General features: G+C 65.3%; 1 protein-coding gene across 1 annotated transcript; it reads left to right on the top strand.

Annotated features, from left to right (window-relative positions):
• The first annotated feature begins 2,220 nt into the window (after positions 1–2,220).
• Positions 2,221–10,817, top strand: LOC140662426 (all-trans-retinol 13,14-reductase-like). The gene is made up of 11 exons (XM_072885866.1): positions 2,221–2,434; positions 2,559–2,741; positions 5,214–5,443; positions 5,885–6,080; positions 6,784–6,981; positions 7,091–7,216; positions 7,902–8,040; positions 8,906–9,015; positions 9,224–9,390; positions 10,241–10,400; positions 10,607–10,817. The coding sequence occupies exons 1-11, from the start codon at positions 2,269–2,271 to the stop codon at positions 10,750–10,752; spliced, it is 1,821 nt and encodes a 606-aa protein (XP_072741967.1). The 5' UTR covers positions 2,221–2,268; the 3' UTR covers positions 10,753–10,817.
• The last annotated feature ends 2,750 nt before the right edge of the window (positions 10,818–13,567 follow it).

Genomic DNA, 13,567 nt, shown 5'->3' with positions numbered 1-13,567 from the left:
GCCGGTGTGTGCACACGCGTGTGCCCCCGCGCCGGTGGGGCTTGTGTGCCCCCCTCCCTCCCGCCCCGGGGTCCCCCTGCCGCGGCCACCCCCCGTCCCCGTCCCCGTCCCCGTCCTGCTCCTTTTTGGTACTTCGCTGTGACTTTTATTAAAGGAGAGAAAAGCAGCGGGTCTGTCCCTTACGGCCGCATCCTGCTGGGGCTGGGGCAGCCCTGGGGGGGCCATGGTGTCACCTGTGTCACCGGTGTCACCTCTGCCCCACCCTGCCTCGCTCCCACCTGGTCCTGATGGGTTTTTTGCTGCAAATCGGTGTTTTGCCCCAGTTTTGGTGCCTGGAGGGTGTTTGTGGGGCTGGGGGGGTGCACACGCGCGCGTGTGTGTGTGCAGGCGTGTGTGTGTGCACGTGTGTGTGTGCATGTGTGTGTGTGTGCGCACGTGTGTGTGTGCACACGTGTGTGTGTGCATGTGTGTGTGTGTACACGTGTGTGTGCATGTGTGTGTGTGTGCACGTGTGTGCGTGCATGTGTGTGTGTACACGTGTGTGTGCACGTGTGTGTGTGCACGTGTGTGTGTGCGCACGTGTGTGTGTGCACGTGTGTGTGCATACGTGTGTGTGCACCTGTGTGTGTGCGTGTGCACGTGTGTGCACACGTGTGTGTGCATGTGTGTGTGCATGCGTGTGTGTGCACACGTGTGTGTGTGCATACATGTGTGTGTGCACCTGTATGTGTGTGCGCACGTGTGTGCATGTGTGTGTGCATGCGTGTGTGTGTGCAGGCATGTGTGTGTGCAGGCGTGTGTGTGTGCACGTGTGTGCGTGCATGTGTGTGTGTGTGCGCACGTGTGTGTGTGCGTGTGTGTGTGCACGTGTGTGTGTGCACACGCGTGTGTGTGCACCTGTGTGTGTGTGCATGTGCACGTGTGTGCACACGTGTGTGTGCATGCGTGTGTGTGTGCACCTGTGTGTGTGTGCACATGTGTGTGCACACGTGTGTGTGTGCATGCGTGTGTGCATGCGTGTGTGTGCACCTGCATGTGTGCACACGTGTGTGTGTGCATGTGTGTGTGCACACGTGTGTGTGTGCATGTGTGTGTGCATGCGTGTGTGTGCACCTGCATGTGTGCACACGTGTGTGTGTGCATGTGTGTGTGCACACGTGTGTGTGTGCATACATGTGTGTGCACCTGTGTGTGTGTGCGTGTGCACGTGTGTGCACACGTGTGTGTGCATGTGTGTGTGCATGCGTGTGTGTGCACACGTGTGTGTGTGCATACATGTGTGTGTGCACCTGTGTGTGTGCGCGCACATGTGTGTGCACACGTGTGTGTGCATGTGTGTGTGCACCTGTGTGTGTGCACCTGCGTGTGTGCACACGTGTGTGTGTGTGCATACATGTGTGTGCACACGTGCGTGTGCACGTGCGTGTGTGCGCACACGTGTGTGCACATTGTGGCTGTATTTGGGGTCTGGTGGTTGTGGGTGCTGGGGGTGTTGGGTGGGGTTTGGGTGTTGGGGAGGTCGGGGGTGTGTGGGTGTGTGGGTGTGTGGGTGTGTGGGTGCGTGTGCGTGTGCGACCTTGCACACCCAGGCCTTTACTTGGTGCTGCCGGGAGAGGTCAGCAGAGCTGCAGGCACCAGAGCTGGGTGGGTGTGGGTGTGCACGCGTGGGTGCGTTTGCACAGTGGGTGCACGTATGGGTGTGCAAGCGTGTGTTTGCACAGGCGTGTGTGTATGGGTGTGCACGTGTTACCCCGTGTGCGTGTAGTTTGCTTGCACATGCGTGTAGGCGTGCGTGTGCTGCCTTGCACAAGTGCGGGTGTGCACGCGTTTGCACAGCTGTGTGTGCATGCAGCACCCAGCATACCAGCACCCACCAGCGCCGTACGCCCCTCCGCCTCATGCACGTGCGGGTGTGCTGCACCCATGCATGTGCACACACATTGCCACCCCGGGGCCTGGCCCGTGTCCCAGCGTGTCCCAGCGTGTCCCAGCACTGCCACCAAGGAGTTAAACCGGGCAGGCCATACGCACCCTCAGAACTGCGTGCTTCCCGGGGTGCACCCTGCTGTAGGGTGCCATGGCCATAGGGTGCCGTGGCTATAAGCTCCTGTGGCTTTAAGCTGCGTGGCCGTAAGCTGCTGCAGCTATAACGTGGCGCGTCTATAATCTCCTCTGTCTGTAAGCTGCCGTGTCTATAAGCTGCCGGGGCTATAGGGCGCCTGGGCTACACGGTGCGGCGTCTATAAGGTACTGTGTGCGGTGGCAGCCATGTGGGTCACGCTACTGCTGCTGGTGGCCCTGGGCATGCTGGCACTGGGGCTGGTGGCCCACCGGCTCCTGGCCCCAGCCGGCAACCCCTTCGCCCGGCCCCCCCCGGGCCCCCCCCGGCCGCTGGTGACGGATCCCCGTGCCCGCGACAAGGTCCTGAAGCGGGGTGAGTGCTGGGTGCACGCTGTCCGTCTGTCCGTCCGTCCGTCCCACCGCGCTCTGGGCGTGCTGTCCGTCCGCGCACCCCCGTGCAACGAGGCAGGGGGGCTCAGGCACACGCGTGTGCGCAGGGTTCAGCGCCCACCGAGTGCCGCCGAAGCTGGACGCCGTGGTCATCGGCAGCGGCATCGGGGGCCTGGCGGCAGCGGGCACCTTGGCCAAGGTGGGCAAGCGGGTGCTGGTGCTGGAGCAGCACGACCAGGCCGGTGGGTGCTGCCACACCTTCCAGGAGCAGGGCAGCGAGTTCGACGTGGGTAAGGACCCCCCCAGCACCGTCGCACCCCCAGCTGCCCCCGCCCCAGCACCCATCTGCCTGCGCTCGGGTGTCTGCGTGTGTCTGTGCGAGCAGGCAGCGTGCGCGTGTGTGTGCAGGCAGCGTGCGTGTGTGTGCAGGCAGCGTTCGTGTGTGCGCAGGCAGCGTGCATGTGTGTGTGCAGGCAGCGTGTGCAGGCAGCGTTCGTGTGTGTGCAGGCAGTGTGCATGTGTGTGTGCAGGCAGCGTGCGTGTGTGTGCAGGCAGCGTTCGTGTGTGCGCAGGCAGCGTGCATGTGTGTGTGCAGGCAGCGTGTGCAGGCAGCGTTCGTGTGTGCGCAGGCAGTGTGCATGTGTGTGTGCAGGCAGTGTGTGCAGGCAGCGTTCATGTGTGCGCAGGCAGTGTGCATGTGTGTGTGCAGGCAGCGTGCGTGTGTGTGTGCAGGCAGCGTGTGCAGGCAGCGTGCGTGTGTGTGTGCAGGCAGCGTGTGTATGTGTGCAAGCAGCGTGCATGTGTGTGTGCAGGCAGCGTGCATGTGCATGCAGGCAGCGTGTGCAGGCAGCGTGCGTGTGTGTGTGCAGGCAGCGTGCGTGTGCGTGCAGGCATCGCGGGTGTGTAGCTCAGTGCGTGTGTGCAGGGCGGGTGTTGCAAACCTGCCGTGTGTCCGCAGGCTGGGTGCACCCCTGTGTGCGTCCCTGTGCAGCGGGGTTGCAGGGTGGGCGTGTTTGCAGTGTGTGCAGGCAGCGTGTGCAGCGTGCCCTGCTTGCACATTCAATCAGTGCGTGTGCACATGCAGTGTGTGCATGGCGTGCACTGTGCACACACACGTGGTGCCTGTGCCTGTTTACAGCATGCACCGGGCAGGTATGGCAGTATGTGCATGCAGTGCTTGCAGTGTTTTTGCAGTCTACGCGCCGTTTGCAAGCGGCGTGTGTGCATGCAGTCTGTGCATGCAGCACCTGCAGCGTTCTTGCAGTGAGCGTGCTGTTTGCACACCGTTTGTGTTTGCAGTGTGCCGCATGAGTGCATGCATGCAGTCTGCAGTGCATTTGCAGCGTGCACACTGTTTGCACGCATGTGTGCATGCAGCACCTGCAACTGTTTTCAAGCAGCATGTGTGCATGCAGCACCTGCAGTGTTCTTGCAGCGAGCACGCTGTTCGCACACCGTTTGTGTTTGCAGCGTGCCGAATGACTGCGTGCACGCAGCCTGCAGTGCATTTGCAGCGTGCACACTGCTTGCGAGCAGCATGTGTGCATGCAGCACCTGCAGCATTCTTGCAGCGTGCACACTGTTTGCACGCATGTGTGCATGCAGCACCTGCAACTGTTTGCAAGCAGCATGTGCGCATGCAGCACTTGCAGCGTTCTTGCAGCGAGCGCGCTGTTTGCACACCATTTGTGTTTGCAGCGTGCTGTATGAGTGCGTGCGAGGTCTGCAGTGCATTTGCAGCATGCATGTTATATGCGAGCAGCATGTGCGCATGCAGCACCTGCAACTGTTTGCAAGCAGCATGTGCGCATGCAGCACCTGCAGCGTTCTTGCAGCGTGCACACTGTTTGCACGCATGTGTGCATGCAGCACCTGCAACTGTTTGCAAGCAGCATGTGCGCATGCAGCACCTGCAGTGTTCTTGCAGCGAGAGCGCTGTTCGCACACCGTTTGTGTTTGCAGCGTGCCGAATGACTGCGTGCACGCAGCCTGCAGTGCATTTGCAGCGTGCACACTGCTTGCGAGCAGCATGTGCGCATGCAGCACCTGCAGCATTCTTGCAGCGTGCACACTGTTTGCACGCATGTGTGCATGCAGCACCTGCAACTGTTTGCAAGCAGCATGTGCGCATGCAGCACTTGCAGCGTTCTTGCAGCGAGCGCGCTGTTTGCACACCATTTGTGTTTGCAGCGTGCTGTATGAGTGCGTGCGAGGTCTGCAGTGCATTTGCAGCATGCATGTTATATGCGAGCAGCATGTGCGCATGCAGCACCTGCAACTGTTTGCAAGCAGCATGTGCGCATGCAGCACCTGCAGCGTTCTTGCAGCGTGCACACTGTTTGCACGCATGTGCGCATGCAGCACCTGCAACTGTTTGCAAGCAGCATGTGTGCATGCAGCACCTGCAGCGTTCTTGCAGCGAGCGCGCTGTTCGCACACCGTTTGTGTTTGCAGCGTGCCGAATGACTGCGTGCGCGCAGCCTGCAGTGCATTTGCAGCGTGCACACCGTTTGCCCGCAGCGTGTGTGCAGTGAGTGCACGCAACGCACGTGCTGTTTGCACGCAGCTTGTCTGTCTGACGCGTGCGTGCGTGACGTACACGCATACAGCGCGCGTGCCGGTCCCGCCAACCCCTCTCAAGGTGACCCGCGGCAGACCACGGTTAAACGCTTCATTCCCCCATCTGCCACCCCACGGCGGGCGCGGGGGGGACACGGCCTGGTCCCCTGCCCCCCAGCCGGGTGACCCCCCGGGACCCGCAGGCATCCACTACGTGGGGCAGATGCACGAGGGCAGCATGCTGCGCGTGGCGCTGGACCAGCTGACGGACGGGCAGCTGCGCTGGCAGCGCCTGCCCGACCCCTACGACGAGGTGTGCCTGGGCCCCCGGCGCTACCAGCTCCGCGCCGGCAAGGCCGCCTTCGCCGCGGCGCTGGAGGAGCAGTTCCCCGCCGAGAAGGCGGCCGTCAGGGAGTTCATGAGGCTCTCCAAGGTGGGAGGCGTTGGGGACGTCCTCCCGTGGGTGGTGGCACGTCCCCCGGGACGCGGCGCCGGGGTGCCTCTCGCTCGGACCGGTCGGTGTGGGACGTGGGTGCGGGGATGGCGGTGGTGACGCTGGTGGGTCCGGGTGTGGGCGTGGTGGGGACGCGGGCGATGGGGTTGCGTGGACACGGGTGATGGTCGTGGTGGGGAAGGGGCAGCGGGGACGTTGGGGACAAGGGGGATGGGCACGGTGGGGACACAGGCGCTGGGCGTGGTGGGGACAAGTGATGGGGACGGTGGGGACGCGGGTGTGGGCGTGGTGGGGATGGGTGCCGGGGACACGGGTGGTGCTGGGGTCGCGGCAGCGACGGTCACGAGGACGTGGCGGCGGCAGCGGCGGGGCCGTGGCTGTGGAGGTGGCCGGGGTGACGCGGGGCGGGTCCCGGCGCAGATGGCCTCGCGGCACGTGGCGCTGCTGGCGGTGCTGAAGATGGTGCCGCGGTGGCTGGCCGCCTTCCTGGTCCGCACCGGCCTCCTCTACTGGATCTCGCCCGTCTTCCGCATGGCGGCCACCAGCCACAGCGAGGCCGTGGCCCGGCTGACGGCCGACCGTGACCTGCGTGCCCTGCTCAGCTACCTCTTCTACGGTCAGGGGGCCGTTGCGATAGGGAGGGGGCCGTCGCGATAGGGAGGGCACCGTTGCAATAGAGGAGGGCCATGTCGCGCTAGGGAGGGCACCATCATGATGGGGGAGTGCGCCGTGGTGACGGAGGAGGGCTGTGTCGCAATAGGGGGGCTGCATCGTGGTAGGGGAGGGCCACGTCATGGTAAAGGAGGGCCATGTCATGATAGGGGATGGCACCATCATGACAGGGGAGAGCTGTGGTGCAATGGGGAGGGCTGTATTGTCATGGGGAGGGCTATGTTGCAATAAGGCAGGCTGTGGCACGATACGGGAGGGCCGCATTGCAATAGGGGAGAGCTGTATCGTGATAAGGGAAGGCTGTGTCACAATAGCAGAAGGATGTGTTGTGATAGGGGAGGGCACCATGATGATAGGGGAGGGCAGCATCACGATAGGTGAGGGCTGTATCATGATGGGGAGGGCTGTGTCACAATAGGGGAGGCCATGTCATGATAGGGGAGGGCTGTATCATGACAGGGGAGGGCTGTATCATGACAGAGAGAGACACGTCCTGATGGGGTGGCCATATCACAATAGGGGAGGCCACGTCGCAGTAGGGGAGGCCATATCGCGACAGGGGAGGCCATATCGCGATAGGGGAGGCCATGTCACGATAGGGGAGGGCTGTGCCCGTGCCCCCCCCATCATCCTCCCCCCGTCCCCAGGCACGGCCCCGCGGGACTCCAGCTTCCTGGTGAACGTGCTGATGGTGCACCACTACCAGCGCGGGGCCTGGTACCCGCGGGGGGGGGCCAGCGAGATCGCCTTCCACGCCGTGCCCCTCATCGAGCGCGCCGGGGGGGCCGTGCTGGTGCGCGCCCCCGTCACCCGCATCCTCGTCTCCCCCGCCGGCACCGCCGTGGGTGAGCGCCGACCCCCCCTCCGCCCCAGCCCCGCTGCCGTGGGGGGGACACACGCCGGACGGGGACGGGGTGGGGGTGCCCTGCGTGCCCTGACCCCCCGCGCCTGCAGGGGTGGCGGTGCGGAAGGGGCCCAGCGAGGAGGAGGTGGAGATCTTCGCCCCCCTCGTCATCTCCGACGCCGGCATCTTCAACACCTTCGGCAAACTGCTGCCCCCCCCGCTCCGCAGCCACCCAGGTACTGCGTCCCCGTGTCCCGCATCCCTGCCGTCCCCAGTGCCCCTGCATCCCCACATCCCCAGCATCCCAGTGTCCCTGGTGTCCTCAGAGTCCCCAGCATCCCTGTGTCCCCAGCATCCCCAGGCCCCTGGTGACCCTAGCATCCCTGTGTCCCCAGCATCGCTGGCATCACTGGTGTCCCCCACATCCCCATGTCTCTGGTGTGCCCAGCATCCCTGCATCCCCATGTCCCCAGCATCCCAATGTCCCTGGTGTCCCCAGAGTCCCCAGCATCCCTGTGTCCCCGGCATCACCGGTGTCCCCAGCATCCCCACGTCCCTGGTGTCCCCAGCATCCCTGTGTCCCCGGCATCACCGGTGTCCCCAGCATCCCCACGTCCCTGGTGTCCCCAGCATCCCTGTGTCCCCAGCATCACCGGTGTCCCCAGCATCCCCACGCCCCTGGTGTCCCCAGCATCTCTGCATCCCCATGTCCCCAGCATCCCAATGTCCCTGGTGTCCTCAGAGTCCCCAGCATCCCTGTGTCCCCAGCATCACCGGTGTCCCCAGCATCCCCACGTCCCCGGTGTCCCCAGCATCCCCATGTCCTCAGTGTCCCCAGCATCCCCACGTCCCCGGCACGCCCGGCGTCCCCTCCACAGGGACAGGGCGTCATCTCCCGCACCCCGACCCACGTCCCCGCAGGTGTCCGCTCCCGCCTGGCCATGGTGCGGCACGGCATGGGCTCCTTCCTGGTGTTCGCGGGGCTGCGGGGCAGCGCGGCCGAGCTGGCCCTGCCCGCCACCAACTTCTGGATCTACCCCCACAACGACCTGGACGCCATGTAAGGGACCCCCGGCGTGGGTGGGGCGGGGCGGGAGGGGTGTGGGTGCACGGGGGGCGCGCGGTGGGTGGGGTGGGTGCACGGTGGGTGCATGGTGGGTGTACGGTGGGTGGGGTGGGTGCATGGTGGGTGCATGGTGGGTGTACGGTGGGTGGGGTGGGTGCATGGTGGGTGCACGGTGGGTGTACAGTGGGTGGGGTGGGTGCACGGTGGGTGCATGGTGGGTGCACGGTGGGTGTACGGTGGGTGGGGTGGGTGCATGGTGGGTGCATGGTGGGTGCACGGTGGGGGTATGGTGGGTGGGGTGGGTGCATGGTGGGTGCACGGTGGGTGTACGGTGGGTGGGGTGGGTGCATGGTGGGTGCATGGTGGGTGTACGGTGGGTGGGGTGGGTGCACGGTGGGTGTACGGTGGGTGGGGTGGGTGCATGGTGGGTGCATGGTGGGTGTACGGTGGGTGGGGTGGGTGCATGGTGGGTGCACGGTGGGTGTATGGGTGGGGTGGGTGCACGGTGGGTGCATGGTGGGTGCACAGTGGGTGGGGTGGGTGCATGGTGGGTGCATGGTGGGTGTACGGTGGGTGTATGGTGGGTGGGGTGGGTGCACAGTGGGTGCACGGTAGGTGGGGTGGGTGCACAGTGGGTGGGGTGGGTGCATGGTGGGTGCACAGTGGGTGCATGGTGGGGGGGGTGGGTGCACAGTGGATGCGTGGTGGGTGGGGTGGGTACATGGTGGGTGCACAGTGGGTGCATGGTGGGTGGGGTGGGTGCACAGTGGATGGGTTGGATGCACGATGGGTGGGGTGGGTGCAGGGCGGGTGCGTTGGGTGCACGGTGGGTGTATGGTGCTGCCCGCTCTGCCCGCAGGATGACCCGCTACGCCGCCCTGAGCCGTGATGACGTCCCTGAAAACCTGGCCATGATGTTCATCACCTTCCCCGCTGCCAAGGACCCCACCTACGAGCAGCGGCACCCAGGTACGGGGTGGGGGGGCCCCCGCATGTCCCCCCCCCAGCTCTGCAGCCCTGATCTGCTCGGCTTTGTGGGCTGAGAGGCTCCTTAATCCCACCAGCCGGGATTACGGGGTGGGCACCGCCACCGCTGCCATGTCCCGGGCTGACACCGGCACCGAGGTCCCCCGCAATGGGATGGCGGTTGTCACCGGTTGTCACCCCCTCCTCGCAGGCCGGTCGTGCATGACCATCCTGACCATGGCGCGGTACGAGTGGTTCGAGGAGTGGGCCGGGACCCGCGCCAAGCACCGGGGCACCGACTACCAGCAGTACAAGTTGGCCATCGCCCAGCGCCTGCTGGAGCGGGCGCTGCAGCGCTTCCCCCACCTCCGCGACAAGGTGACGGGGGTCCCCACGGTGTCCCCTGCCACACAGGCTGCCTGGCGGGGAGGGTGCGTGGTGGGGATGGGGTGTTCTGCAGGGATAGGGGGGTTGTAAGGATGGGGTGCCCCGGTGCCCCTTCAGAGTTGGGGTGCCCCACGGGGATGGGTGTACAGTGGAAATGGGGTGCACAGTGGGGACCAAGTGTCCTGTGGGGTTGGGGTGCCCAGCAGGGACTGGGTGCCCTGAGGGGGTGGGATGCCCAAGAAGGGTTGGGGTGGCCAGTGGGAATGGGGTGCCCTGCAGGTTTCGGGTGCCCCATGGGCATGGGCGCAGAGGGGACGTGGAGTGCAGCGTGGGGACTGGGTGCCCAGGCAGAATGGGGTGCCCTGTGGGGACGGGGTGCCCTGCAGGGATGCGCTCGGTGGGGATGGGGCACCCTTTGGGGTTGGGGTGCCCAATGGGAATGTGCCCAACAGGACGGGGTGCCCTGTGGGGTCGGGGTGCCCAGCAGGAACAGGGTGCCCTGCAAAGCCATGGGGCGTCACAGCCCCCAGGACCTTTGCACGGGGTGGGCACCCACCAGGTAGACTTGGCCCTGCTGGGGTTTGGTGGGATGGGTCTACCTGTGCCCCTGCGTGCCCCCCGTGCCCCCCCCCATGCTCTGTGCACCCCTGGGTGTCCCGTGTACCCTGGCATTCCCTGTGCACCCCCATGTGCCCCGTGCCCCCCAGCGTGTCCCATGCACCCCGCTATGTCCTGTGCACCCCCCCATGTCCCATGCATCCCCCCGTGCCCCGTGCCCCCCCAGCGTGTCCCATGCACCCCCCTGTGTCCCATGCACCCCCCCGTGCCCCTGCCTGGGCAGGTGGAGTTCGTGGAGGCGGCGTCGCCGCTCACCAACCAGCACTACCTGGCGGCTCCCCCCGGGGGGATGTACGGGACCGAGCACGACGTTGGCCGCTTCAGCCCGGCCGTGGTGGCCGCCATGAGAGCCGAGACGCCCGTGAAGAACCTCTACCTGACGGGTAAGGGACCTGTGTCCCCATGTCCCCCTGTCCCGCTGTCCTCATGCCCAGCTCCAGGCTGCAGACGGTGTCCCCAGGGACTCCCTGCAGCGTGGGATGTCCTCCCATGGTGGTGGGTTGGTCCCCCATGGTGGTGGCCTGTGCCCCCCTGGGGGTGGCCGTGTCCCCCCCAGGGGTGGCCGTGTCCCACCGTGGCTCGTCCCCAGGGCAGGACGTGTTCAGCTGCGGGCTGGCGGGGGCCCTGCACGGGGGGCTGCTGTGCGCCTCCGCTGTCCTGGGCCGCCTGCTCTACCTGGACCTGCTGCTCCTCAAGAAGAAGATCAAGCGGTGCCGGGGCCGGCAAACAGCATGAGCGGCCAGGGACGCCTGCCACGGGGACGGCCCCGTGCCGGGGAGTGTGCTCCCGACTCAATAAACCCCGACATCCCGCTGGCCTGGGCCCGTCTCTTGTGGGGATGGTGACAGGGACAGGGATGGGATGGGATGGGATGGGATGGGATGGGATGGGATGGGATGGGATGGGATGGGGATGGGGAAGGGATGGGGACAGGGATAAGATGGGGATGGAGACAGAGATGGGGATGGGACAGGGATAGGACGGGGATGGGGATGGGGATGGGGATGGGGATGGGGATAGGGATGGAGATGGATTCACTGGGGCAGTGATCGTGCCCCTGTACTGGGCACTGGTGAGGCCGCACCTCGAATGCTGTGTTCAGTGTTGGGCCCCTCACTCCAAGAGAGACATGGAGGGGCTGGAGCGTGTCCAGAGAAGGGCAACGGAGCTGGGGAAGGGTCTGGAGCACAAGGCTGATGGGGAGCGGCTGAGGGACCTGGGGTTGTTTAGCCTGGAGAAAAGGAGGCTGAGGGGAGACCTCATCGCTCCCTACAACTGCCCGACAGGAGGGTGTGGAGAGGTGGGGTCGGTCTCTTCTCCCAGGTCACAAGTGATAGGACGAGAGGAAATGGCCTCAAGTTGCTCCAGGGGAGGTTTAGACTGGATATTAGGAAAAATTTCTTCACCGAAAGGGTTGCCCAGCACTGGCACAGGCTGCCCAGAGAGGTGGTGGGGTCCCCATCCCTGGAGGTGTTTAAAAGCCGTTTGGGTGTGGTGCTTAGGGACATGGTGTAGCGGTGGGCTTGGCAGTGCCGGTTAACGGTTGGACTCGATGATCTTAAAGGTCTTTTCCAACCTAAACGACTCTGTGATTCTGTGGAGACGGGGACGGGGACAGGGTGTCGGGGCTTCAGCTGACGCACGTTCACAAGCCCACTGGCAAAGTCCACGTGGTGCCTGGGGTGCCCCCGCAGCTGGGGGGGGTGTGTGTGGGGTGCAACCCCCCCACACTTTCCCCGTTCTCCCTCTGTACCCCCCTGAGCCCCCCCAGCCCCCCAAAACTAGCATAGCAGGGAGCTCTTTTACACTTTTTAAAAGAATAAATAGAGAACCCCCACGCTCCAGTGGCATGGGTTGGGGGGGGCATGGACCCAGGCATCCGGGGGGGGTCCATGTCCCCCCCAAAAGTGAAGGGTAGCATTGTCACCAGGCTGTCCTCAGCGCAGGGGGGTCACCCCTAGAAGCTGGTCTGGGTGGCAAAGAGGGGCTGAGCCCCAGGACCGCGGCCGCATTCAGGACACGGCCCCTGCGGCACTGGGTAGAGGAAGGGCTTCGCCGTCACCTAAGGGTGAGTGGGGGTCAGTGGGGGGGGCATATGGCACCCCCACCCCCCCCCGACTGCCAGGATGTCGGGGTCCCCAGGGGAAGGAGGGTGCCCCGACCCCAGGGCTGAACCCAAGACACTGGAACTGGGTCCCCCCCTTGGGCAGGGTGCATGGGAGTAGGGGAGGGTGGCCCTGGCGTGGGGGGGACTTGTGGGTCCCCATAGTCCCCCCATGCCCCAGCGTCCATCACCCTGTACTCCCAGCACCCACCACCCTGTACCCCAACACCCATCACCCTGTAGTGCCAGCACTCATCACCCCATACCCCCCAGCACCCATCACCCCATACCCCCAGCACCCATCACCCCATAGCCCCAGCACCCATCACCCTGTACCTGCAGCACCCACCACCTCATACCGCAGCACCCACCACCCCATAGCCCCAGCACCCATCACCCTGTAGTGCCAGCATCCATCACCCCATACCCCCCAGCACCCACCACCCCATAGCCCCAGCACCCATCACCCCATAGCCCCAGCACCCATCACCCTGTAGTGCCAGCATCCATCACCCCATACCCCCCAGCACCCACCACCCCATAGCCCCAGCACCCATCACCCCATAGCCCCAGCACCCATCACCCTGTACCTGCAGCACCCACCACCCCGTACCCCAGCACCCACCACCCCATCGCCCACCCTGTCCCCCCATGCCAGGCTCAGCCGGGTGCCCAGCACCCACTGCCGGGTGGGACCTACCTCGCTGTAGCGTGGGGGCTCCAGGCCCACGGGGATGGCCCCGCCGGGCAGGCTGGGCAGCGCAGGCATCGGGGCCAGTGGGGGGGGCACGGGGCCCTGGGGGTCCCTGTAGGGTGGGGGGGGCACGGGGCCCTGGGGGTCCCTGTAGGGTGGGGGAGGCACGGGGTCGTGGCAGAGCTTGCGGCAGACGTGGAAGATCATGATGAGGAAGGTGATGGCTATGAAGATGATGATGATGATGAAGAACATGGTCCTGGGGACACCGAGAGGCGCGTGCTGGGGGCCGGTAGGTTCCCCCTTTCCTGGCACCCAAGGGTGCCTTCCCCCCCCCCAGCCCTGCCCCCTCACCCGCAGGGCTCACGGGGCCTCTCCCAGATCCCTGACCCACAGCCCCCATCCCTGGGGACCCTTCCCGGGCACGCCACCCTCTGTGGGGTGCCCCCGCTTCCGTCCCCCCCCATCCCCTCCCTGCCAACGAACCCAGGCGTCCTGGCATCCCCCGGCACCGCCGCACCACCCTCCTTGCCAGAGCCGGACTATGCCCAGGGCACCCTGCTCCCTGCGCCCAGCACCCAGCACCCAGGTGCCCTTTGCACCCTCCCTGCCCCACTGGGGACTTTGCCCTGGGTGGGGGTTCGGGAGGGGACTCCCACAGTGGGGCAATTCGGGGTGAGTTGGGCCACTTTGGGGGCTTTTTTAGGGGTGGCACCATGCTGAAGGGTGCTGGCACCCTGCTGGGAGTGCTG

This window comes from Ciconia boyciana, chromosome 22 (assembly GCF_034638445.1).
Source record: "Ciconia boyciana chromosome 22, ASM3463844v1, whole genome shotgun sequence".
NCBI lineage: Eukaryota > Metazoa > Chordata > Aves > Ciconiiformes > Ciconiidae > Ciconia > Ciconia boyciana.
Note: the sequence above shows the minus strand (reverse complement) of the source record. Positions and strands in the feature narration are given on the sequence as shown.